We start from the raw sequence: 27,061 nt of genomic DNA on the forward strand, positions 1-27,061 counted from the left end.
CTAACACACTGCGCCACTGGTTCCAGACAATTCACACTGCTTGCTTGTTTGTTTTGTTCTGGTACCATATGGTAACCAATCTGGTAACAACTAGGGTTAGGGTTAGGGTTAGGGTTAGGGTAAGGGTTAGGGTTAGGGTTAGGGTTAGGGTTAGGGTTAGGGCTAGTGTCCGTTGGGCGGTAATTGTGTGATTTAACATGGAGTTGATGAGAAACCGTGAAACACCCAACCCACCCTCAACAAAATCCGGGATGCCTTCAACTTGATAAGAAAATGGATTAATGGGATTGATATGCCTATGAATGTGTTGGTTGATTTTCTTCTTCTGAAATCGGTCTTGAAAGTAAAGACTTGAGTGGGGTTTGAACTCACCATCTACCGATCATGTGGCAGCTTTCTAACACACTGCGCCACTGGTTCCAGACAACTGAACTGCTTTTTTGTTGGTTTTCTTCTTCTGAAATCGGTCTTGAAAGTAAAAACTTGAGTGGGGTTTGAACTCACCATCTCCCGATCATGTGGCAGTGTCCTAACACACTGCGCCACTGGTTCCAGACAATGCAACTGCTTTGTTGTTGGTTTTCTTCTTCTGAAATGGGTCTTGAAAGTAAAGACTTGAGTGGGGTTTGAACTCACCATCTCCCGATCATGTGGTAGCGTCCTAACACACTGCGCCACTGGTTCCAGACAAGTCACACTGCTTTTTTGTTGGTTTTCTTCTTCTGAAATCGGTCTTGAAAGTAAAATCTTGAGTGGGGTTTGAACTCACCATTTCCCAATCATGTGGCAGTGTCCTGACAAACTGCGCCACTGGTTCCAGACAACTCAACTGCTTTTTTGTTGGTTTTCTTCTTCTGAAATCGGTCTTGAAAGTAAGGACTTGGGTGGGATTTGAACTCACCATCTCCCTATCATGTGGGAGCGTTCTAACACACTGCGCCACTGGTTCCAGACAATTCACACTGCTTTCTTGTTTGTTTTGTTCTGGTACCATATGGTAACCAATCTGGTAACAGACAACTAGGGTTAGGGTTAGGGTTAGTGTCCGTTGGCGGGTAATTGGGTGAATTAACATGGAGTTGATGAGAAACTGTGAAACACCCAACCCACCCTCAACAAAATCCGGGATGCCTTCAACTTGATAAGAAAACGGATACATGGGATTGATATGCCTTTGAATGTGTTGGTTGATAGGTCGGTGGTTTTCTTCTTCTGAAATCGGCCTTGAAAGTAATGACTTGAGTGGGGTTTGAACTCACCATCTCCCGATCATGTGGCAGCTTTCTAACACACTGCGCCACTGGTTGCAGACAATTCACACTGCTTTCTTGTTTGTTTTGTTCTGGTACTATATGGTAACCAATCTGGTAACTAGGGTTAGGGTTAGGGTTAGGGTTAGGGTTAGGGTTAGGGTTAGGGCTAGTGTCCGTTGGGCGGTAATTGTGTGATTTAACATGGAGTTGATGAGAAACCGTGAAACACCCAACCCACCCTCAACAAAATCCGGGATGCCTTCAACTTGATAAGAAAATGGATTCATGGGATTGATATGCCTATGAATGTGTTGGTTGATAGTTCGTTGGTTTTCTTCTTCTGAAATCGGTCTTGAAAGTAAAGACTCGAGTGGGGTTTGAACTCACCATCTCCCGATCATGTGGCAGCATTCTAACACACTGCGCCACTGGTTCCAGACAATTCAACTGCTTTTTTGTTGGTTTTCTTCTTCTGAAATCGGTCATGAAAGTAAAGACTTCAGTGGGGTTTGAACTCACCATCTCCCGATCATGTGGCAGCGTCCTAACACACTGCACCACTGGTTCCAGACAATTCACACTGCTTTTTTGTTGGTTTTTTTCTTCTGAAATCGGTCATGAAAGTAAAGACTTGAGTGGGGTTTGAACTCACCATCTCCCGCTAATGTGGGAGCGTTCTAACACACTGCGCCACTGGTTCCAGACAATTCACACTGCTTTCTTGTTTGTTTTGTTCTGGTACCATATGGTAACCAATCTGGTAACAGACAACTAGGGTTAGGGTTAGGGTTAGGGTTAGGGTTAGGTGATGGACAAGATGGAAGTGATGATGAATGATAATTTTAACTGACAAGAAAGGAAACGGGTAACAATCAGTAGTGCAAAAAAACCAAAGGCATAATCAAGCAGCTTCTTGCTTCTTGCACCCATGTTATCTCTATGTATACCAGCTTTTTCGTTTTGAAGCTTGGAATGAACAGCTTTTTTTTTGCGTGCTTTTTTTCTCCTGAAAACTCAACTTTGAGGCAGCTTTTAAAAGCTGGGTTTTGGCTTCGAGTCTTCACATTTTTCAAATCTGAACAAAAAAAAGGAAAAAAATAGCAAATTTCTGTTTGCTGGACTCAAACAGAATTATACTAAGGCACTACCATTTTTGTGATTTTTCGGTTAGTGTTTTCCCATTTTTCAATTCTGAACAAAAAAAGGAAAAAAATAGCAATTTTCTTTTTGCTGGATTAAATTGAACAAACATACTTATACTAAGGTCCCTTGACCAGTTTTTGTGATTTTTCGTTTAGCGTTTTCCCATTTTTCAATTCTGAACAAAAAAAGGAAAAACTAGCAAATTTCTGTTTGCTGGAATCAAATTAAACGAACAAAAATCACAAATATGTTTTTTATATGTTGGATTCAGATTCAAATAAGGCAATTATACTAAGGTCCCCTGACCTAAAAGGTTCCAGCATGTGTCTCCACAGTAAGCTGAATTATAAAACGTGTGAATGGAGTTTCTAGGTGAAAGGGATTTTTGACGTGCCACTATCTGCCATTATAAATTTCTCAAATTTGAAAGCACTATATTTCTAAAACTATGAAATATTTCAAAGATTCCTTTTCAGGCAAACATGTCCACCGTAAGATGAACCTAAATAGGTTTGAATGGGGATTTTATGTGTAAGTATGTAGGAGTAGTAGCATGCCAAAGTTATTTTTTTTTTTCGGACGGCATACTATTTTCATCTTTTTTTCAAATCCTCCAAAATCACAAAAAACGACATGCTATAATATGCTATAGTATGCTATAGTATGCTATAGTATGTCGTTTTTCATGATTTTCAAAAAAAAAATCACCACTCCATTGAGCATTCAGCAGATGTCTCCTGGTGCTTTTGAGTTTTTCTTTTTTTATTTGAGCCTTGAAAAGTTCAAATTACAGCAGCATTGAATGAGACTTGAACACAGAAAGTCTGTACTGAAAGTCTCATCATTAGACCACTGCGCCATCAGTCAGACATCCTCAGCCAGAGTCTCCTGGTAATTTTGAAGTGATCTTTTGTTTGTCAGCCTTCAGTTAAAATAACACAGAATCATATTAGTCAGATGTTTCTTAGCGCTGTTGAGGTCTTCTTTTGCATGTTAGTGTAACAGCAGGGAATCGAACCCTGGTCTCCCACGTGGAAAGCCAACATCCTGACCACTGAGACAAGACAAAGGCAATTGCCTAAGACTCAGGAGAGATATTAGAGTTTTGAGGTCGTCAGGCTGAGGCTGTGAGCGACTGCTAGAATAGCCTTCAGTTAATAAAGCTCTACTGCCTCTACTGCCAAGGCACCTTTGGGCATTCAGCAGATGTCTCCTGGTGCTTTTGATTTTTTTTTTATTCGAGCCTTGAAAAGTTCAAATTACTGCAGCATTGAATGAGACTTGAACACAGAAAGTCTGTACTGAAAGTCTCATCATTAGACCACTGCGCCATCAGTCAGACATCCTCAGCCAAAGTTTCCTGGTAATTGTGTGTGTTGGCCTTCAGTTAGTAAAGTTGAAACACTCCAGCATTAAACTATAGGCGAACAGGGATTTGAACATGTAGAGCTGTATTCACTGAAGGCTATTGTAGCAGTGGCTCACAGCCTCAGCCTGATGACCTCAAAAGTCATATCTCCCCTGCACCATAGGCAACTGCTTTGGTTTATCGGTTAAGATGTTGGCCTTCCGTGCGGGGGACCTGGGTTCGATTCCCGGGTGTTATACTACAAAACATTGCTCAAAGCATTTGATGAATGTGATTCTGTGTTCAGGACTCAATTCTTTCAACTTTACTAACTGAAGGCTAACATACAAAAGATCGCTTCAACAGTACAAAGAGGCAGTTGATACTGACTGATGGTGTAGTAGGGGCTGATGATCAGACAGACTCTCAGCACAGAGAGTTCATGTTCAAATCCCAGTCTCCCTAAAGTCTAATCAAAGGCAAAGGAAGACTGTTCTGGCAGGTAGCAAGTAACTCAGTGAGTTAGGACACTGGCTACATGATCTGGCCGGGAGGTTGTGGGTTCAAACCCTACTCAAGTCTTTACTTTAAAGACCGATTTCCAAAAGAACAACTTCAAAACTGTTAAAAAAAAAAAAGCAGCGTGTAATGGCTGGTACCAATGACGCTGTGGGCTAGTCATACGAGACACCACAGGATACCTTGAAGGTTCAAACCACGTGTCGGGTACTGATAAATAACAGTAAGCTCAATGATAAAACTTGGGGTTTCTAGGTGTAAGTATGCAGGATTAGTATGCAGGATTAATAGCGTGCCAAAGTTTGTGCTATTGCCATTGAGAATGCATTGGGCGTTTAGTTAAATAACTCAGAACTACAAAACATTTCAAAGTAAAAAGTTCCAGCATGTGTCTCCACAGTAAGCTGAATTATACAAAGTGTGAATGGAGTTTCTAGGTGAAAGAAGATTCATTTTCAGGCAAACATGTCCACCGTAAGATGAACCTAAGTAGGTTTGATTGGGGTTTCTAGGTGTAAGTATGTAGGACTAGTAGCATACCTGACATAAAAGAAGAGCATCACCTCAACATCTTCTACCCCTACCCTGTCTGCTCTCAGCAAGGACTCGGTTAAGGAGTGTGATTGATTGACAGAGGGACAAAGGAATGCTTGTACCTATCATATTTGCACGCATGGACATGATCATGATATTCTACTTGATAAACGTATGTGTTACAGTATAGACAGTGGCCTTGAGGTTAGAGTGTCCGCCCTGAAACTGGGAGGTCGGGGGTTCGATCCCTGGCCGGGTCATACCAAAGACTGTAAAAATGGGACCCAACGCATCCCTGCTTGGCACTCAGCATCAAAGGGTTGGATTGGGGGGTCAAATCTACTAATCAAATGATTCCCGAGCGCGTCATGGCTGCTGCTCACCGCTCCTTGGCTGCGGCTCACTGCTCCAAGAGATGGGTCAAGTGCGGAGAACAAATTTCACTGCAGTGACGTGTGTGACAAATCATATGACTTTGACTTTGTTTCTCCAATTGTAGTATGCTAGCATGTGAGATTCCTCAGGGAAGTTGTTTAGGACCTCTCCTGTTTTCAATATTCACAAATGACTTGCCCTCTGCTGTGAATAACGCAGGTATATAAGAATGCACGCAGATGATTCCACCGTACATTATACTGCAAGCTCATGCCATGAATTAAATCAAGTTTTGAGCTGAATATAGTATAGGATTGGATAAAAACAAACAAATTAGCCTTAAATATATGCAAAACTAAGAGCATTGTTTTTGGGTCACGACACAAATTGATTACCACACCTAAACTTGACTTATCAATAGCTGGTGAGCCCATACAACAGGTGGACAACGCCAAATTGCTGGGCATCGTCCTTGACAGTCAACTATCGTGGACTGAGCATGTACAATAGTCAGCAAAATGGGCAGTTATCTATGACAAAATAGATTATTGTCAAGATACACATACTCACAATACCAGTAAGACGCCTGAGGGCGAGAAGTCTGACCACCTGGGTGGTCAGATCAACATATGGAATGAATTCTGTACTGGCCATGGAGCGTGTCTTGATTGTAAGGGTTTGATTAGGTCAGATCAACATATGGAATGTCAGAATAGGTCAGCTCCATACAGTATATGGAGATCTAAGGGTGACAGTTATTTACTTGAATATAGATGAATATAGTTGAAAGAACTACTTTAGGCTAAATTAATTAATTAAAGTTATTCTGTACCAGTGTTTATGTTTTAATCTGTGTTTTATAATTGAGATTTCATGTATGTTGAATTAATGCAATTGAATTGTGTTTTATATATTGGTATTGATGTAACTGTGATTTAATGCAATTCATGTTGGAGTTTTGTTTTAATGTGTTTGTAATTGAGTTACAGACACATAAGGGTCCATTTGGTTCCTAACTATCATTTAGCTGGGGACCCCCTGGAAGTCCCTCAAGGACTCCGGGGGTCCCTGGACCACCACTGCCTTAGTGCACCTACTTTCCATATGCCATGTCCAACTTTACCCCAATGCAATTGCAATGTAGTCAAATTATCAATTTATTTATTATCAATTTATTTATTGTGTATTTATTGTGTGTGTGTGAGACGCGGCTTGGCCTGTTGTAGCGCCACCATGAGGCTGATTTGAAAACTGTGGCATTTCTTCCAACGCCTAGTGGGAATATGCATGCACAGTTTCACCACAATCGCTGCGTTGAGTAGTTGTGGCGATTTGTACAAAACGGGTACAAAGCAGGCTACTCCTGAAAAGTTTAGAATTTTATTGTAGCCAATGAGGGTGGATTATGAGAAATCAAACAAACCCGTCTTGATCACATGACTATGGAGAGCATGTGTACCGATTTGCGTGAAATTTGGATAAAATCTGAAGGAGTAATATTAGAAAATGTGTTTTACATGTCGGCCTCCTGGTGGCGCTATAAAGAGCAGATGTGAAAAATTCCAGGCAAAGGTTTTTCCTTGGCCTCTAGGGAGTTGGCATACAAAGTTATCCACAGATCCGTGCAGTTTGAGGTAAAAACACTTTTCGGCCAGTTATAGCGCCACCATGAGGCTGAGTTGAAAATGTTCATGTGGCATTTCTTCCTCGGCCTAGTGGGAATGTGCGTGCACAATTTCACGGAAATCACACAATGTGATTTCCGTGAAATCACATCGTGAAATCACATCATGATTTGCAGCATTTTGTTTGAAACTGAGCACTCCTGCGAACTTTGGAAGCCAATCTTAGCCAATCAGGATGGAGTCTGAGAAATCTGAAAGACCCGTTTCGTTGAATGGCTCTAGAGAGACTGTGACCAATTTGCGTGATGTACATTACAGTCATTTAGCAGACGCTTTTATCCAAAGCGACTTACAATAAGTGTATTCAACATAGGTAGGGAACAAAAACTAATAATCACCAGAAGTCTTTAGTGCATTTTCTGCAAAAACAAGCAACCAAGAGTATACCTAGCGCTAAGGTAAAAGTGCAATATATCAGCTACCTATTTCCTTAAACAGATGAGACAAAATAGCTAAATCAAATGAGCATGAGCTAAAACAATTAAGTGTATCGACTAAACAAGATCCAATAAACAATACAACAATAGAAAACAAGCGTTCGTACAACTAGTTAACAACAAGTAGGTCAGGCAGAGAGGAAGGGTAGTGTTTCCTGAAGAGGTGGGTTTTCAACCTGCGGCGAAATATGGGCAGTGACTCTGCTGTCCTAACATCAGTGGGGAGTTCATTCCACCACTGTGGGGCCAGAACAGAAAAGAGTCGTGACCGTGTGGATCGGCCAGAAGGACCCTTGAGTGACGAGGCAATCAGTCGCCCCGAGGTGGCAGACCGAAGTGGTCGGGCAGGGGTGTAGGCATCGACCATAGCCCGGAGGTAGGAAGGAGCTGTTCCTTTCACTGCCCTATAGGCTAACACCAGGGTTTTGAACTGGATGCGGGCCGCTACGGGGAGCCAGTGTAGAGAACGGAGAAGGATGGTTGTGTGGGAGAACTTGGGGCGGTTGAACACCAGACGAGCCGCAGCTTTCTGAACAAGCTCCAGAGGTCTGATGGCAGATGCCGGAGCACCAGCAAGGAGGGAGTTGCAGTAGTCCAGGCGGGAGATGACGAGAGCCTGGATGAGCACCTGGGCTGCCTTCTCCGTGAGGAAGGGGCGAATCCTCCTGATGTTGTAGAGGAGGAATCTGCAGGACCTTGTCACTGATGCGATGTTTGCCGAGAACGTCAGTTGATCGTCCAGGGTCACACCCAGATTTTTCGCAGTCCGAGTTGAGGTCACCACAGCATTATCAATGGTGATGGCCATGTCTCGGTGCGGACAGCCCTTCCCCGGGAGGAACATCAGCTCCACCAGATGTACATGGACAGTACACCTACAAAATCTGTAGGTGTACTGTCCAAAAACCTGTTTTGCACAAAGCGGCCTCCTGGTGGCGCTATAACAGGCCATTCTGGAAATTTGGGGGCAGAGGTTCATCGTTGGCATCCAGGGAGTGGGTGTACAAACTTTGGCATCGACCGGGTTAACGGTGCCGGAGATTAGCTGTTCACAGACGGAAGGACGGACACACACACACACACGGCCACACGGACACACAGACGGACGGACGGAGTGCAAAACATACTCTCTCCCCATGCCTTCGGCCTGGTGGAGACAATTACAATCTCTTACCCTAATCCTCTCTCAAGAAAGGGTGTACAGTTAAAGTTCAGCACAGTTATTTGTTTAACTAGCACTCCCTCTAGAGGACAATTGAAGGTATTTCTGCATTGTAAGTGTTCTCACAGGAAACACAAATGGCATCTATCTTGTTCAAGGAACAGGCACCTACAGCCACTACTAGTCTACTACCCCTTCTCACTTGAAAAATCTTAAATGTGCAAGTGGTCAGGAATGGGCAAATCCTTTAAGGAAGATTGTACACATTTTTACTTTGGACACATTTGACATGTTAAAGCCATAGTGTCATGAGATCTGTCTGTTGTAGGCTATACTGTTATTTTGTAATGATGTGATGTCCTAGTGTTTCCTGTTTTGCCTACTGTTGCCTGTGTTGTCTAACCTTGTGATTGGTCTAGTTTACTCCACCTGTGTCCTGTGTTAAGGCCATAGAGTTATATAATGGTTCATACCCTGTGTTGAATTGATTGATTGGTCAGTTCTGTTCACCAGCACCTGTGTATGGTTTCCCCGGTATTAACTCTATTTATTTTGAACCCTTCCTCGTGTTCCCTGCTAGTTTTTAGATGTTGTTTATGTGCCAGTCATGTAACCTAGTGTGTTTCTGGAGAATAAATCAGTGTTTGACCTGCTCTGCTCCTGCCTGTCTGTTCTGCTTTTGGGTCCCACTATCTTGAGTTGCCTCACACCAGCCAGGACACATATAGAGGTAGTTAGAACCCAATTCTATTGAGGTACTTTGCATTCAGTGTACATTTATTTTATGGAAGACGCTGTGTCAATCTTTAAATGTGCAGAATCTCGATGTAATATGTAAGCCTACATAATGTGCGTGTATGTTCTAACAGTTCTAGTACAAATTCTAATGCTGCTACTTAATACCTCCACAACTAGGCTACTTGGGAACCCTACTAGCCAGTAGCGTAGATCCAGATGTTTAAACTTATAACTTGTGGTGTTGTGTCTGTTTGCTCATTTAGGCCTGACGTCGAAAAAAAAAAAACCTTCGCTCTGAAAGAATATATATATACAAAGATTTGTGCCGCATTTTTACGATTTTTCAAAAATAGCAGACCTACAAGCTCGTAGCGCGCTATGAGCTTGTAGATCTGCTATTTTTCAATAGCTAATGGGAATAAGCCATAAGGCTGCAGCTTGATGCCTAGATACTGACCTCATGAACAGTGGTGGAAAGTATAACTAAGTACATTTAAGTACTGTACTTAAGTACAATTTTGACCTGCACCTATCCTGATTATTGTTATTCTGTTATTCTACCAGGGCCTCTATAGTACTGCTGGTTTGCAACCCTACCAGGACCTTTGCTGGTTTTCTATCCTATACCAGGACCCGTTTTCTATCAAAGGAGGACCTCTAGTGCTGCTAAATGTTATTACATTCATCCGTTGACAAAAAACTGTTGTAGGCCTATATATTTCACATTGAAAATATATAAATATACAACAATAAACCAATTAAAAATATTACTGATAACTGATGTTAGGAGACGAAATTCATTCATTTTCAATTGTCATTTACCTCCAACAATAACCCTTATTGAACTTGATGGTGTGGTTCTCTGACTCGGCGGTGATTTACACATTGTCTGAAGTCAGCTGACATGGTCGGATAAAGATTTAAATGATCTGTTACAATTTCGCATCTAGATCATTTCAAAACATCAAACAAAAAGCAAGATGGCAGTACAGAAAATCACAGGTCAGCATGTTCGTGTGGATACTAAACTCATTTATCTCTTCCCAACAGCTAGAATGTGTAACAAGGTGGCTTTTGAGGGCCGTTTTGAGGTGGTTTGGGAGTGAATAATGCATTCCACAAACGGCCACAACATGTTTAATCACCTCCGTTTTGTCCCTGTGAATATCAAATTGGTTGGCTGGCATTCACTGGACTTGAGTGAGTGGGCACTGAGCAGGGACAGAAGTCAGACTTTGTTATTGGTTATTGAAGGCCTTGTTGAGGAAGATTCAGTTACAAGACTCTAATCAACTAATTCTGAGCCATTTGTCATACTTTTTATAAAGTTGGGGCAGCTGATGTTGGGGAGGACATTTATATCATTTCAGTATTCATTTACCTCGGATATATAACCCTTATTGTTCTTGATGCAGGGAAAGGACCAAAACCACAAATGAACGAATGAATGGCATGTGGAAAATGACAGGGAATATGGGGATTTGTCACAGAACGAGCCCATAGTACGTTTCTGTTGGTTCTGTGGTTGTTGACGCAGGGCAGTGCCAGTGGATGATGTTGCCACTCTGTGTAGAGTGTACCAACAGAGACCTTTTGTACCTGTGTTGGGTGAAGTCAAGGCCGGGTCTCTCAGCTAAAACTGTGACACATTCACCATAAGTCTCGTGGGAACCTTATCCATAAAGAAACAGATTACATGAGAAAGTAGCCAATATCTTTTGTACAATGAAAACAGAGGACACTTGTGTCCTTGGACTTGGTAGTCAGCTGACATTGCCAGATAAAGATTGAAATGACCTGTTCGGCGTGTTTCCTCCTCCGCGTCATCAGTGCCCATACCCAAGGCGGGGTTGGCGAAAGGGCCTTTCTGTGTGGAGTTTGCATGTTCTCCCCGTGTCCCCTAGGGTAGGTACCCTCACAAAAAACATGCAGTAATTCTGGTCTCTAAACTACCTCCCCCTGGCCAGCCGGGGCGCCTGATGGAGGGGAAAGGAACTGGTTGGAATAACGTGTTCCTGACACGCGCTACGTCCAACCAGGAAAACTTGGACACTCAGGCATGAAGGAAGCATGAGTTCAAGTCTGTTGCTCTCCCCATGTCCCCCATATATGGGGACTAGGTTGGCGGAGGGTGTGTAGAGCCCAGGATCACATTAGATAATTGACACAGGGGTGAAAAATGTGAAAATCGTGGGATAAAAATTATATAAAAAAAGAAAAAAGAAATGACCTGTTACAAATTTAGGTCATGCAGAGCAATTCAAAACATCAAACAAAAAGCAACATAGCAGTACAAGAAACAAACTGGACACTAAACTCATTTTTACCGGCTCTTCCAACATCTGTAATAGGAATTATAATAAAGGTGGCTTTTCAGGGCAGTTTTGATGTGCATTCCACAAACAGCAACTGAAAATGTCTTATCACCTCTGGTATTTCCAGCCGGTTGGCCGGAACTCCACCGCACCTGAGTCACAGTGGACAGAGACACGCTGGCGGAGTAGGTGGGATAGGTAGGGGGAGCTAGGTTGTGTAGCACTATCCTGACTTCTTTGATTCTTTGCTTGGCCTGGAATGGAAGGGAGCCATTTGAAGGTTGGCGGTTTCGAGCTGGTTTTTGTGATCCGAGTCTTCTGCTCCTTAGTTTATGATCTGGAAACAGATGAACAAGAGAAAGGCAATATTATGGAATGATCCAATGAATAGACCATAGTTTATTAGTCCGTAATAATGTACGGTAATCTAACACAAGAAAATGGGGAGACGTGAAAGAGGCTTAAGGTGGCCTTACACTAGCCGATAATCGGGCATTTTTTGACGCTCGGGGGGTGCCCGACTCAATCGATCTGCTCGGGGCTGCTCAAAGCGCGATCGGGATCGGCCCGATCAACATCAAGAAATGTTTGATATTTGCTCTGCCCCGCTCCGATTATCCTGTAGTGTGTGGTGCTATCAGATTTCATATTGAAAAAAATCGGCTAGTGTAAGGCCACCTTTAGTGGCACTGAATATTGGAGTCCACGTGTAGGTTTGAGTACATGTATAGTGTAATGATATATCACTTCAAAACGTTCCTTTATGAGATCACTTTATGTGATCTCAGTTATTATGGATCTTATATTACTGACCTGGTCAATCCAGTCAATGTAGGCAGAGACGCGTGTGAAGACAGTGGGCTTCTTGGACTGTTTGCAGCCCCGGATCCCAAAGCTAGTGACACCGTGCACGACATGGGTGCTGTTGACCTCACAGTTCAGAGGGCCCCCAGAATCTCCCTACATGAAGGCAGACAGAAAGAGAACGTTTTATCTTTATTCATTCTTGGTGTTAACATGTTTTATTGTGCTATTTTGTCTTAAATAAAAAACATTTGATAACAAAAAAAAGAAAGAACGTTTTATTTATTCACAATGGTCTGCAGTGACTGAATAAGTAACACCGTTTACTTTGAACTTTTATCATTTTATATATTTTTCTGTATCCCAGTATAATTCACAGATTAAATTTGCAGCCATACAGTAAACTACTCTTAAACTAAACTACAGTAAAATGTGCATATATAAAATGGAACCTTAGGCTACTTGTTAATTCATGTTTGGGTCCAATTTGACATAGTTAAATTGACACTGATGATTTTAGTAGTGCTGTATCACTCTACAAATAAACCAAACCAACGGACTGCAGTATGAATTTAAAAAAAAGCCTGCTAAGGCATAAATCATAGGATATAGTTTAGTTATAGTTTCTTATGTCAGTACACTGCACTCACCTGACAGCCACCCTGAATGCCGTTGCCCCCTGCACAGACCATGATGGTCTTCACCCTCTGTCCCCACCAGTCAGCTCGGCTGCAGGTCTGATGGTCAACGAGGGGGAGGTAGGCTTGCATCAGTCGGACGGTTCGACCAGCTGTGAAAGCAAATAGATGAAGGGAGCAAATTATGTTACTCAAACTAATCAAATTATGTATTTGAATAAAATATTAAAATAATATTCCCATCCTGTATCCAACTCACAGTCAGTGAGACCCCAACCGGTGACGTAGCAGGTGGTGTTGTGAGGCAGAATCTGTCCAGCAGGAGGCAGTGCAGCAGGCTGAACCCACTGGTTCAGGATCACGTCAGAGTCAAAGCGGAGCAGGGCGATGTCATTCCTAAAAAATAAGTTATATTAGAATTACATGCAGTTTTTAGTTGAATGTGATAAAGACAACTACGGCTATTTAAGCCTCATTTATACTTAAAATGTAAGCATATAAAACAAAGCTTTGCTTTGACTTCTAACAATCTGAACCCATTCATTTCTTTAGATGTTTCTTGACCTATTATAAGTTGGAAATAACACAATACAAATAAAATACAATACAAAATGCAACAAATAGACTGTGACACCTTACAACCTCCACATCTGACCACTGATCAGCACATACCGTCAGTGAAAACGTCCTTCTTGTATAGATTTGGCATATTTTGCTGTTGGTTAGAAACCAAGCTCACAGCTTGTAGAGTTGTGAGCTTGTAGATCTGCTATTTTGGCAATTTTTGAGTGGTGCAAACCACTCCAACAACCAGCTTTGTCTGTATCTATGTTTGTGTCGATGTATGTGTGTACCTGTACGTGTGTGTACCTGTACGTGGGACCCAAAAAAATGAGACATTACGTCAGACCACAGCTGATCAGGCTATATAAGACCTTGCACCACTCAGTTCACACAGGTGTGATTTATTCTTTTTAAGTGAGAGTGAAAGTGGATAAGTAAGTCTGTGGGTTTTTTTTAATAAATAAAATACTGAACCTTACATTGTATCCATTGGAACACAATGGTTCCTTTTTCAGTTTTCTGAAAGTTTGGAGTTTCAGTTTGTTATTCATACAAGGTTTCCCCCCCAACAGCAACAATGTGCAAAACCACTGAGATGAGATAACCTTGCGATTAATGTTCCTGAATTTCTTGGTAGCAAAAACGACTATTGAAATCTACTGTATGACAAATAGTATGATGGTCCACCTACCCGTCACCCACATAACCATTCCACTTGGGATGGATGTGCACCTCAGCGACGGTCACCACCTGCTCTCTGCCACTGACGCTGGACAGATCGTGCTCACCAACAACTGCACGCAATTCGGACCTGAAAGTAGAGAGACATTGTTAACTTACATCAAACCATGTTTTTTCCACTTTTTTTTTTCTCCTTCAAAATGCCTTTCAAAAAGGTGGCCATTATAGGCCAGTATCCTAGTAATCACAAAGTTATTACTATATGGGTTAAATTAACACACATACTGTAGTATAGCCTATATTGGGGTCTCAGCGATATAGTATCAAATTGGTCTGTGGTCTAATGCAGGGGTTCTCAACCCGTGGGTCGCGACCCAAAAATAAAATGTTTAAATTTTATTTTCACGATTTTTCAAAAATAGCAGACCTACAAGCTCGTAGCGCGCCACTCGGTGGCGCGCTATGAGCTTGTAGATCTGCTATTTTTCAATAGCTAAATTATAACAATGCTTAAAACACCAAAAGGGGTTCCCGCCCAAAATGGTTTAAGGTTATTGTAGCAGTCAATTTATATTGGGGGTCGGGAGGGGGTGGGGCGGGGGTCCCGAGACATTGCCAAAGCATTTCCGGGGGTCCCCGGCCAAAAACGTTGAGAACCCCTGGTCTAATGCATTTGAAACTGGGGGTCCTTGAAATGAAAAATGTTGAGACATACTCAGGCCCTTCGACACAGTGGGCCGCCGTCATGGCCCAACGCTTGTTGATCAGCGTTGCTCCACAGAAGTGGTGAAAGCTGCCCCGCCGCAGTTCTTGAAGAGAGATCTGACACAAACACATGGTGTTAGCATTATGATATGCTTTAGCTATTGAAAAATAGCAGATCTACAAGCTCATAGCGCGCCACCGAGTGGCGCGCTACGAGCTTGTAGGTCTGCTATTTTTGAAAAATCGAAGAACGACTGACATAGAAACATAGCTTTTTCAGAAAACTGTCAGGATGTAGAAGACATTTTTAGAATCTGATCTCAGGTCAAAATGGGTTAAGCTAAGTAAATAATGACCAGGCATTAGACACGTGCAGTGTCCCTGACACGTGTGCATGTGTGCGGTGTGTGTTGGGATGGAAAGTGCACTACAAATCATCAATGTTAACCAGAGTGTATACAAAATGGAGCCAAAGACAAAGTGCTAAATGTTACCTGCCAAGGCCAGTCGTTGGGTTTGGCCTCCTCCCCTCCCACAACTCTGGGGCCAACCACCCAGTCAGGCACTGAGCACAAGACAAAGGGGAGAGAAACAGTTTTCCAGTTAAACCTCTTAAACCCCTTAAACACTTAACACATTAAGATATACATGTTCTTATAAGGCCTATGTGCTACTATCAAAGGAGAAACCTTACTATATGAGTAGAATTGCATTACTGCAAGCTCACCTGTTGCCCCAGCAGTTGGTGGCCCCACCTGAGTGGCCGGCTCAGAGGTAGTTGGTGGCCCCCACCTCAGTGTAGACAGAGACCAGATAATAAACGCTAGGAAGGTCAGACTGCCCAGAATGCTAACAATAGTCCGTCGACTCCATTTATTAGGAGTAGGAGGACAAAACCGTCCTATACACAGTCACGCACGCACGCACGCACGCACGCACGCACACACACACACACACACACACACACACACACACACACACGGAAGGAAGGAAGGAAGGAAGGAAGGAAGGAAGGAAGGAAGTGAGATTAAATATATATATATATATATATTATATATATAATTATATATATAAAATATATATTTTTCTTCTTTTTTGTAAAGTCTCTTACCAGACCGTATGGGTTGTTCCAGTGCGATGCTGCTCTCAGCAGCATTCATGTGTACGGACATTTTGAGACCTTGAGTCCCGGCCGCTCACAGAGATCTGGTGAAACACAAATGTATATCACATCAGATTACTGAATCAATTCTCAGCCTTTTGGATCTCAAAGACCATTTGTCGTTTGTAGCGCAGGGCTATGGAGAGCCTGCATGCAGCACTACACAGATACAATAATTTGGAAAAAAAAACTATGTGGGCGAGAGTGTGCAGATTAATAATGCAGAATGTATGTGTAAACTCCTACAGAAATGTGTCTCTTCAATATCGAGGGCCGGTTATAGCCTGCCCCTCTATAGGCTGGGCAGAACTAATGTATGGGGGGGTCAAATCCCTGTAAACCCCCAAAATGCATAGAAAACTATGCTATCATCATATCAGTTTATCTATCCATCTATATGTATCTTCTCCTTCTTTGACCAACACTAACCCTGTCGGTTAACAGCACTGACGTCAAGGTCAGTTCAGGTTGGTCTAAATGTCTCTAAAAATGCTACCTACCCAATCAGAAATGATAAATGGTACAGATATGTTGTGATATTTTTGTTATATTGGCTAGTAAAAATAAATATTCCCCATAACCTTTGATTGGGGTTTTCTTTTTTTTTTTAAACTTTTTTTCAGGCTACTGTACTGCACTTGGCAGAATAGGGCAGAATAAATCACAAGAGATCATGGGTGTAGTCATACACTACAGTCCAACACAGTATGATTGTCAGACTCTAAAGAAGTGTTTGACACCTCCTACAGGCATTATAGTGTAACTGACTGAGTGAATTCTGATGACACGATATGCGTTCAGTTGAATTTAGTATTACATCTAATCTGACTTTTATTGACAATCTTCTGAATGCTTTTTGAAGAGATCACACATGCATAAAGACTAGCATACTACTGTGCCAAATAGTTTACTTTAAAGTCAAAGTCCTTTGATTACCTTTCAATAAAGTACTCAATCAGAAAAAAACGAAACTAAACAAGAAACATCCAGCTCTCAGCATACATGCAGCCAAATAGGCTAATAAAGGAAATTATAATGAATGAAAACCAGCAGAGCTTAAAGCAGACCGAAATAAGCCTATATTGTCTTCAACACACACTTCAACATGCTATTAATAACACATTTAAGCGAAACTATTAACGTCACAATTAAAACCCATCACGGGATTTTTTTTCTTTTTTAATATAGAATCAAGTCCTAGGCCTATAGTAATACATGAGTCACAGTAGACTATTTCGGATTGGAATATCCATTTTTCTAATCCATGGAGAAGCTATAAAATATCTCACGGTTTATTCTCACCAATATTTGGAGCCAATCACAGGTAGGCTACAGAATAAATAATAGCATAGGTATTCACATTAAAGTAGGCAAACTATTTTAATTATGGCACACTTCAACAACAACAACAACAAAAAGTGGCAGCTTAGGCTATATTTTCCACTAAGAACCCATAGTTTATAATATATAGGCTTAATAGCTAGCCTAATGAAATATGAACACTATCCTACCTTATAGTTATACCCTCTGAAATGTCGTCCAAGATCGACGCACTTCTGAAAGTGTCGCTTCTCAGCTCGCAGAGATGATAGAGTTATGCAGAGATGCACTAAAGTCAAGATGATGGCCGTGCATAGACATTACCTAGTACTAGTGCAGCCAGGTGCTCACCACACCCACCCTGCGTGCTGATCCCACCCCCATGTTCATGCACACACGCCCACCGTCATCCATATCACACAGCTGGTTTTTGATTGATTGAAATATTTATTAACAGTTTGCAGAATTACAGTACATTTCAAGCACAAACTCAATACAAAGGCTGTTAACTGTGAGTGGACGACCCAATTAAGCATTACACTTGTTTACAATAGGGTCCACCATGTTCAATTCATCAAAACATTTAGAGACGTACAAATAGACACTTCTATATAGACAAAGAACAGAACAGGAATTCATCATAATGGAGGTAAATCGAGTGGCAAAGCAACATGCACAAAGTGAGTTTAACATTGTTTAACGTTGTTTAATCCAATTTCTGTTTGGATGTATGGGCTGACAAGGCCAGGAAAGTAGTTTTTTGCCACTCAGTAGGCGTTCCTGCATAACTTCCTGGTTTGATGATGATGTCATGCGCACACCCTCTAGTCTAGTGAGTCTATACAGTATGCTATGCTACTGAAATCTGAAAACACTGTAAAAAGGCCCTTTATAGTTATATCAGTCTACAGTGGTTTTCAACTTTTTGTTTTCTTCTTCCAAGGTCCATTATTTATTTATTCTGCATTATTTTGAGCCACGTATACGGACCACCATTTGGAACCACCGCCCTCACGGAACCCTGAGGGACCCTGGACCCCACTTTGAGAACCGCTGCTCATCTAACCCAGTGGTCCCCAAACTATTTCATGTCAAGGACCCCCACATTGACACTAATAAGCCCGCGGACCCCCCATTTGAAAATATATATGCCAGGGACCCCCATAAGAGATCTTTACGGTTCAAGCAGTGATTCTCAACCTGTTTAATTTCAAGGATCCCCATGCAGTTTGACATGCATGCATTAGTCTACCCCCCATTTAATGGCATTTCTATCTCTGGGACCCGATAGGTAGAAAAAAGAGAATCCCGCACACTGTCTTCACTTAGGTTGGTTTTTATTGCAACGTTTCGGTCGTCAGACCTTCATCAGGCATAAAGCAGTACTGACAAACAGTCAGCATAAATACAACTCTGAGATCAGCGGGGGCCAATCAAATGACCCACACCAATCCGTTACCATGGAGAGGGACTGCCCACAGGTGAGTACAGGTGGTATATTTTGTCCATGATGAAAGGAACATTTATAAATATACACAAAATAGAATAAGATAGCTACAATAGAATAAATCAATCAGTATAGTAAAGGCAATATCTACAATGAAAATTGAAAACCTTTTTAAGTGTACTGACTGAGGCAACAAATGAATATTGGACAATTATATTTAAATAAACATGTCCCTGGAGGGCATAATGTCCAATACATGTACTGGGGGTCTCTTTTTTCTACCTATCAGTTCCTGTTATCCGACGCACCTGTGCAGAAGGACTTTTTCGTATATCTCTGGGACCCCCAATTTATATTGTAAAATTAATGTCAATTTAACTCAGAGTGTACAAATGGAACCAAATGGACCCATTTAGGGTCTGTAACTCTGAGTGTACAAATGGAACCAAATGAACCCTAACGGGTCCATTTGGTTCCATTTGTACACTCTCAGAGTTACAGACCCATAAGGGTCCATTTGGTTCCAAACTATATCATTTATCTGGGGACCCCCTGGAACTCCCTCAAGGACCACTGGGGGTCCCCGGACCCCACTTTGGGACCCACTGATCTAACCACTTGAACTCGAGCGTCCCTATTCTGGGGGGGATGCCCCACCATAGGGCCGGGGTCCCTATTCTGGGGGGATGCCCCACCATAGGGCCGGGGTCCCTATTCTGGGGGGGATGCCCCACCATAGGGCCGGGGTCCCTATTCTGGGGGGATGCCCCACCATAGGGCCGGGGTCCCTATTCTGGGGGGATGCCCCACCATAGGGCCGGGGTCCCTATTCTGGGGGGATGCCCCACCATAGGGCCGGGGTCCCTATTCTGGGGGGGATGCCCCACCATAGGGCCGGGGTCCCTATTCTGGGGGGATGCCCCACCATAGGGCCGGGGTCCCTATTCTGGGGGGATGCCCCACCATAGGGCCGGGGTCCCTATTCTGGGGGGATGCCCCACCATAGGGCCGGGGTCCCTATTCTGGGGGGATGCCCCACCATAGGGCCGGGGTCCCTATTCTGGGGGGATGCCCCAAGCAAGCTATTTTCAGCAAATATATTTAGTGTCGCCCATGGGACTCCACTGCTCCAGTCAAATTATAGTATTAGGGTTTCAGTGGCTCATTATATATAATGATATGATGAAAACTCCAGTCAAATTTCATAAATATTTATTACATATCAATGAACAGAATTGACTACTTTCACAGCAGTGGTCTACAGCACTTGTTTAAAGTAATTTATATAGTCATAATAATAATAGAGTTCCATTTAATTTGAGGCCACATTTTGAAACACAAACATTTACAAGTAGTACTTGGCATTAAAAACGATGGCGATACAATATTTTAAGACACTTGGTGTTTTGTTTTGTTTTTTTCTACATTTTCTTTCTTTGATTTTGGAAATTACAGAGAGGTTCAGCAACAGTCTAAACTGTAAATATTGATTCAGATACCAAAGGAAATGCCAAGGGTTCAAAACAACGAGGGGTCGACAGAAGTAAAGGAGAGAAACAGTCACCCATACCCTCAATATGGACAATAATAAATAATAAAGTAGAATATCTAAAAAATACCCCCCACCGCCTGCATTTGTCTTCCATTTCATTATGTTCTGCAATGTGTAATAGTGTTGAAAAGTGTTTTTATTCTTTTTTATTTTTGTTTTTTCACAGGCAAAATACAGAAGAAAAAAAGGATAGGGGGATATACTATATAGGCGTGTGAGACAGCAAGAGAAGCAAGACAAGCTCATGCAAAGTGTGACATAACATCTGCACAGTCATAACCGCTGCTGCTCGCAGCTTCCTTCTGTCGTCCTGGACTCTTTGCACTGCAATCCCCATCAGGTGTGAGCAGACCGGCCCATTGGCCAATGTATAGTTCATCAGTTCACCACCATTAAGCATAATCATCTCCGTCAGGTGGAAACCTTGTAAAATGGTCAAAATGGTGCATTTATAGTGGTTCTCAAAGGTTTTTAGTTTCAAGGAAGCGCGTAACTCTGGGAATGTGCAAATGGAACCATTCCATTTGGTTCCATTTGTACACTTTCAAGAGTTGCAGACCCGTATAAGAGTCCATTTGGAGCCCCCCCCCGGGACCGACCCACTTTGAGAACCACTGATATGGCGCTGTGTACAATGTGCATTGCATTCACCCATTCGCACGCACGTTCACACGTCGATGGCGGAGGAAACCGTGCAAGGCACCAGCAACCTGCTCATCGGGGAGCATTAGGCCGCAGGGCTCAGTGTCTTGCTCAAGGACACTTCCGGCACACAGCCAGGAGGGGCCCGGCGATTGAACCCGGGTTACCGGGACCCTGATACGGTTCCCAAACAACGGCCACTCTAACCAAGGCCCCAGTGAGGCCCTTCAACGTTGAAGCACTGGGCCCTAGTGGTAAGAGGAGGGACTGCAGGCGGACCCGTGGATTCATGACCGGGAAAACCCAGTGCAGCTGGGCTTTAACACTGAGCGCTCGGTTGCACTTTGGTGGTCAAATGCGGAAGTAGACGGTTCTTCAAAACGCCACTGAGCAACTTCCACTGACATGAATAGCGGGGGGGGGGGGGGGGGGAGCTTTGGTACCAGGTCGTATTACTTAACTTAAGACCTGGAGGCGTGAACAATGCCATTTGGCTATTCTAAGTGTCCAAACAGCATTGACCACGCCTCCAGGTCTTAAGTTAAGTCATAAGACCTGGTACTTAAGACACGCATAATACTGCCCTATGACTCTAAACCCTGAGCGACTGCCGCCAACAAAACCGTTAGTTTTCAGGAAATGGACAAAAGAAGAACCACCTGTGATGCAGTGGATCCAATGTAGTTCTTCTTTAATCAGACTCTTCATTTGTTGAAGCGGCACATGTAATAATTGAATAATATGTAATTTTGTCCAATATGTACATGTATGGTAGAGTATGTTAATACAATATAACCTTTAAGCCCTAACCACACCAAGGGTCACCGACTCACCATGCAACTCCTTGGGTCCAAACCGTTTCAAGGAGTTAACGCTAAAACCGTCTTGTGGTTTGTTTGGGCCATTGAATTCCATGCGTTGAATCAACGTGGGTCAACGTGCAACAAGACATATCACACCGCAAGGACAACGCTAAAACACCGCAAGGACAACGCTAAAACCGCCTTGACCCTTTGGTGTGGTTAGGGCTTTACAGTTGGGGTGGTTGTATTTGGTCTCCCTGCTCTTCTATTGAGACATTTAGATGGGGTCAAAGTTCACATAGTCTCACCTAGACACAGGCTTTGACCTGGTGGTCAGTTTCGTCCCCTAACAGGCAGGCTCTAATAGCTCAATGGTAAAAAAATAATAATACAGGACTTCCACAGGAAACCTGGTTCAAAACCGGGGAAGAAGAGGAAGTTACACAGTGCAGCTTTAAATATTTATAAACCCTAACCACTTCAAATCTCACGTATTTCCCTAAATGCCGTTTTAAAAAACAAGCGACAATAATGGTTCTTATATATCAATGGTGTAATTGTTGTATTATGTTACCCGTTAGTTCACATGTATTTAGACTTAGACAGTGAAAGGAGACTCTTTGCTGGCCCATTAACACAACAGCAGAGGTTCCCAAGGTGGGGTTCGGGAACCCCCAGGGGTCCTTTTTTTATTTTTATGGAGGGACAGACAGTAGGCTGACAGGAAATGGGGAGAGAGATGGGGGGGATGACATGAAGTAAAGGCCGTCGGGATCGGGAGTCGAACCCGCGGCACACTGCTAGACTGGATTACCAGCCAAGGTGCCTGGACCACTGAGCCCAGGCCCCCCAGGGGTCCTTGAGGGAGTTCCAGGGGGTCCCCGCAGCTAAATAATAGTTTTGAACCAAATGGACCCTTATGGGTCTGTAACTCTGAGATTGTACAAATGGAAAACTTTGAATGTCATAGTAGGCGAACAGTCGGTGAAAACAGCCGCGCTTGAAGATCGGCTATTTTTTATGGTGAAGAGATTTGGTGTAGAGAGGGGGAAGAGGCAGGGGCCTATAGCATTATAGATTACTGGGGAGGCCTGCCAGGAACATAGACACGTAGAATAGCGTACCGTGCCACACCCGGAAAAGCTGTTTTAACAGCGATGTATTCTTTAATGAATGTTTTAATACGATCGTATCGACAGCTACCGTTCGTTAGCTCTGTTATGCTTCTGAGCCACTGGCCGCGGCCATTTTGAAGATGCGCGTGCATCCACTTACATCGCCTGCTCTGTTTTCAGACGGATGTATCTCCAGAAGCGACATTGGAGGGGTCGCTTTGTCCCAGACAAGCGTTTTCAACGGCCTGTAGCAGGCGCTGTGATACTCGCGGTCCACTTTTTCCACCACCGACCGAGAGAACAAGCACCAGCTTCGTCAACACACACGGAATGGTTTCATAGTAAAATGCGATTACGGATATTTGGCTCTTCAAAGTAAGTGTTACGGGCGATAAAACCCTGGCAGACCGCGACGGAGGGATTAAATAATGGTAGCAGTAAATGGGTTAACCCATTAAGACCTGAGGACGCATTTGTGTCACCTCATAGCTTTTAACCACTTCAACCATTATTTTTAACTTTAGCTGTTGAAAAATAGCAGATATACAAGCTCATAGCGCGCCACCAAGTGCCGCATTACGAGCTTGTTGATCTGCTATTTTTGAAAAATTGTGAAAATGTGGCGCAAATCATTGAATATATATTCTTTCACAGCATACATTTGAACTCATATCTTTTCTTCTGGGGGGGTCCCTGGAACAAAGAATTCTCAGATGGGGGTCGACGGCCAAATACATAGATTTTTAGGGCTCCTTGACATGTAATAGTTTGAGAACCACCGATATAGAAACATAGGTTTTTCAGAAAAGTGTCATGAAAGGACATTTTGTAGAATCTGGTCTCAGGTCTTAAGTTTTAAGTTAGCCCATTAAAACCGGGAACGTTTAAAAATAATAAAAAAATAAAAAAAAATAGCAGATACACTAGTACAAGCTCGTAGCACGTACAGGCTTGTTGATCTGCTATTTTTTGTGAAATCAAAATGTTTGCAAATCTTTGAATGTCTTTTAAAGGTCCCTGGAACAAAATATTTTGAGATGGGGGGTCGGCGGCCAAATACATTTGTGGCTCCAGAATATCTCTTTATCAGAAAGCTGTTAGGAATTAGAAGGCATTTGTAGAATCAGCCTGAGGTCTTAACAGCGTGATGAAGGCCCGGGCGGTTAGCTCAACCATCTGGGCACCTTGGCTGCTGAGCCGGCCTGCATGGTGGCGTGCCGCGGGTTTGACTCCCGATCCCGGCGGCCTTTGCCGCATGTCTTCCCCCTCATCTCTCTCCCCATTTCCTGTCAGTCTGCTGTCGGCCTATCAATGAAGGCAGAAAAAGCCCAAAAAATATCTTTGAAAAGAAAAAAATAGTGTGATGAAGTAGCTGACCACTATATGGCCTTCTATGGATGCTTGTCTTCCGTACACTTTACAGAATAAATCAGTGGTTTTCAGCCCTTTTCATATCAAGGACCATTTGATGACATTTAGCCTCTCAGACCCAAAACTTTGAATATTTTGTTGTCATTTGATACGATTTTGTCCACAATTACATTAGGAGAGATAAGAGGCAAACGTTGATCAAAATATTTTTTTTTTAGTAAATTAAATTAACGCTTAAAATGAAACCAAGCATACATTTTAGTTTAATCTTTAACTCTCTCAAGAGTTCAAGCTATATAAGGGTTAAATATCTAATAAGGGTTCATTTGGTTACCAACTCTCCATCATTTAGCTGGGGACCACCTGGAACCTCCCCAAGGACCACTGGTGGTCCCCGGACCACCTGGAACCTCCCCAAGGACCACTGGTGGTCCCCGGACCACTGGTTGAAAACCCCTGGAATAAATCATCACATTTTAGCAGTGGTGGTTAACTCTAGTATTGTACCCGAGTACAATTCTGAGGTACCTTTCCTTAACTCGAGAACACTTTGTCCACTACGATCATTCGAAAAACTTTAGTTACTTGTTGCTTTGTAGATTTAGATTATTATAAAACGTACTACGTTAATTAAAGAATTAAGCCTATTCGAACATCTGCAAGCTGAACATTTGCTTTGGCACTGAAGTATACGTCGGTGCCAATACTTCTGAATTTTACTCAAGTCAAAATGCTGAACACAGGACTTTTAGGCCTCACTCAGACCTTTACTGCATTGCTGTATGCTTGTTGGATGAATGTTGTGTAGTGTCATGGCCGCCCCAATGCATTTCCAATGGGAGTCACATGGTTTGACACATTTGTGTTGTATGAGGGGGAGGGGCGCAGTCGAAACACAGCCGAAAGCCATACAACAGATTGTAGTCCAAAATGTGGACTACAAACCATGTGACTTCCATTGGAAATGCATTGGGGCGGCCATGACACTACACAACATTCATCCAAGAAGCATACAGCAATGCAGTAAAGGTCTGAGTGAGGCCTAAGTTGGAGTGTTTTTATATGGTGGGTATCGTTACTTTTACTTCATAAATAAGTACTTCTTCCACCACTGCATTAATAGTGTACATCAGTGGTTTTCAACCAGTGGTCTGGGGACCACCAGTGGTCCTTGAGGGAGTTCCAGGTGGTCCCCAGTTAAATGATTTGGTAACCATTGATTTGGTAACCATTTTACTCTATCAAGAGTTACATTATTGTTAAACATCTGCATTATTACATTTGTAAGAAGTCTGCACAATTTAGAATGTAGAATAATTGTTATTTTGATCAACGTTTGCCTGTCTCCAAATGGTGCCAACATCAATGCAGCATGGAATTGTGGACAGAATCTTATCCAACGACAACAAAATATTCTTTAGCTAAATGTAATTAGCCCATTTTGGGCGGGAACCCCTTTTGGTGTTAGCATCATGTTATGCTTTAGCTATTGAAAAATAGCAGATCTACAAGCTCATAGCGCGCCACCGAGTGGCGCGCTACGAGCTTGTAGGTCTGCCATTTTTGAAAAATCTAAGAACGACTGACATAGAAACATAGCTTTTTCAGAAAACTGTCAGGATGTCGAAGACATTTTTAGAATCTGATCTCAGGTCAAAATGTAATTAAATGGTGGTCCGTGGCTGAAATGTAGAATAAATAATGGACCTCGATATGAAAAGGGTTGAAAACCACCGGTGTACATGGACTGTACAGTAGGTTGCCCCTGAGTGTTGGCATGTACAGTATTTCTAGTCATTGAGCTACAGTGAATCATACCTCTCACTGGCACAATTGTAACATAAGGCTTACCGCAAATAGGCATCCACACTTTTCTCACATCCATTTTCTCAGGCTATGGTCTGCAAGTAATTATATATATTGAAATTATTTATTGGGAATTATGCCATTACGCTTAATAATGCAAATCCCATGGTGTCCCCAAAGGTACGTTTTTTTAAAAGCACAAAAGTCATAGTACTTGTGCAGCATCATAGGCAAGTCATGTAGGGTTAAAAATAAAATATACTCTTTCTTGCGGACGAGATGTTTTAGTGCACGTGGATTTGAAAGGAGTGCCTCCATGAAGTGGATTTAAGGGAAACGCAATGTAATTCTGCATTAACTGTGTTGTCAGGCACCACCAGCACATGGTGGTTGTTGCGGCTGGGGGTCAGTGGAGGGCGCTGTCAGTCAGTGGAGAGTAAAATGCTGCAAAATGGCACTTTTGTGAGACTTTTCCAGCCCTGTCAATCTGTTATGTACTTGAACTAAGTAAACCCAGAATAATTATGGCGTGAAGAAGAGCATAACACATCACCCTTTTGACTAAATACGGGAATAAAACTTGTATCAATTTATATCAAGGCATACATGTCCGTCAATGTGTATGCATCTAAATGTATAAACAGATGTACACATACATAAGCATATATCATACATACAATCTGAAAAGTGGATTGTATAATAATAATAATAATTAATAATAATAATAATCACATAGTATACATCACATGAGCTGTAGCAACTTCAAGAGGGTATTGTGAACACAAAGATTTTTAAGTCGTTTTTTGTCGTGCCTTGGTGCGTAGATTAGATATACATTCAGTTTTGATTTTGGATGAAACCACAATCATTCAGGGTGTCATATTCTAAATCAGTGGCTTCCCAGGCCTTGCCTATAGATCAGGGCCCACCTTAACCCATTCA

General features: G+C 42.5%; 2 protein-coding genes across 2 annotated transcripts in view; both read right to left on the reverse strand.

Annotated features, from left to right (window-relative positions):
- Window positions 1-27,061, reverse strand: part of LOC306939671 (carboxyl-terminal PDZ ligand of neuronal nitric oxide synthase protein) — a 450,703-nt gene that overhangs the window by 149,933 nt on the left and 273,709 nt on the right. The gene's annotated exons all lie outside the window — the stretch shown is intronic.
- Window positions 11,618-16,061, reverse strand: LOC306939362 (elastase-1-like; the record flags this gene model as incomplete). The annotated part of the gene is made up of 8 exons (XM_079523949.1): window positions 11,618-11,686; window positions 12,323-12,469; window positions 12,964-13,103; window positions 13,211-13,347; window positions 14,207-14,326; window positions 14,912-15,018; window positions 15,396-15,466; window positions 16,013-16,061. The coding sequence occupies 8 exons, from the start codon at window positions 16,059-16,061 to the stop codon at window positions 11,618-11,620; spliced, it is 840 nt and encodes a 279-aa protein (XP_079380075.1).

The sequence above is a fragment of the Electrona antarctica genome (assembly GCF_951216825.1).
Source record: "Electrona antarctica genome assembly, chromosome: 16".
Lineage (NCBI taxonomy): Eukaryota > Metazoa > Chordata > Actinopteri > Myctophiformes > Myctophidae > Electrona > Electrona antarctica.